The sequence below is a fragment of the Barbus barbus genome (assembly GCF_936440315.1).
Source record: "Barbus barbus genome assembly, chromosome: 18".
NCBI classification, from domain to species: domain Eukaryota; kingdom Metazoa; phylum Chordata; class Actinopteri; order Cypriniformes; family Cyprinidae; genus Barbus; species Barbus barbus.
The window spans coordinates 2,851,812-2,853,038 of record NC_136746.1 but is presented as its reverse complement, the minus strand read 5'-3'; the positions used below and the strand labels follow the sequence as shown (position 1 = coordinate 2,853,038).

General features: G+C 56.6%; 1 protein-coding gene across 1 annotated transcript; it reads left to right on the top strand.

The window, feature by feature from the left end:
• Positions 1-202: 202 nt before the first annotated feature.
• Positions 203-958, top strand: LOC306883906 (oligodendrocyte transcription factor 3-like; the record flags this gene model as incomplete). Its single annotated transcript, XM_079439415.1, has 1 exon — positions 203-958. One exon carries the CDS (start codon positions 203-205, stop codon positions 956-958), a length of 756 nt encoding a protein of 251 aa, XP_079295541.1.
• Between the last annotated feature and the right edge of the window lie 269 nt (positions 959-1,227).

Sequence of the window (1,227 nt, the reverse complement as noted above, 5' to 3'; positions counted from 1 at the left end):
ACTATAAATACGGAGTCCTGTGATGAGTCGCCACAGAGCAAGAGGTGCGAAATCAAACCAGCAGACACGGCCTCGGTCTACAGAGAGAGAGAGAGTGAGAGAGAGGCTCCAGTGGGATAAATCAGGTGATCGAGCAGGAGTGACTTGAAATAAAAACAAGACAAGAGCAAGAGACAACCTCCTACCCAAGCGCAGCCATAAAATGAATTCGGACTCCAGCTCCAGCAGAGCTTCCTCTCCAGACATGGATGAGATGTATCACCACCACCTCCATCCTCAAGACGGCCGCCTGAACTCGGTGTCCTCCACGCAGAGCGAGCTGCTCCAGAAGATGACGGGCGAGCACGCGTCCAAGATGCCCTCCGGCAGCAAGTACAAGCTCAAGAAGCAGGTGACCGAGCAGGATATCCAGCAGCTGCGCTTGAAGATCAACGGCCGGGAGCGCAAACGTATGCACGACTTGAACCTGGCGATGGACGGGCTCCGCGAGGTCATGCCGTACGCGCACGGGCCGTCGGTGCGCAAGCTCTCCAAGATCGCCACGCTTCTGCTGGCCAGAAACTACATCCTGATGCTGACGAGCTCGCTGGACGAGATGAAGCGGCTGGTGGGCGAGATCTACGGCGGCCACCACTCGGCGTTTCACTGCGGGACGGCGAGCCACGGTGGCGCGAGCGCGGCGGCGCACCAGGTGCATCCTCTCCTCGGGAGCGCGCTGACCTCGTCGGCCTCCGCGACGCTTTCCAGCACGTTACCGGGACTTACCTCCATCAGGGCGCCGCACTCTTTGATGAAGAGCTGTCCCGCGCCTCCGCTGCAGCTCGGGGGCTCGTTCCAGCACTGGGCGGGCTTGCCATGCCCCTGCACGATTTGCCAGGTGCCGCCGCCTCCCCACCTGCCCATCACCTCCACAGGACTGACGAGGCTTTCCACAGAGAACAAGAACGTGATGAAGTGAACGGCGAATGGACTGGACTTTGCATGATCTGTTTGTCTGTCTGTCTGTTTGTTCGTTTGTTTGTTTGAGCCCTTACGAGTTCGCAACTTCGTCCTTGTAACAAGGATCTCTTCGATTGCTTTGTAAGGTAACTACATAACCGTTATGGAGTACGTGCTGCATAACGCGCTGTAAATTCACTGTAAATGAGAGTAAATTGTTCTATTTGAAGTGGACTATATGTGTTTGAAGCTGCCCTGGAAACGCGAGCACTCACTCCCCTTACCAAA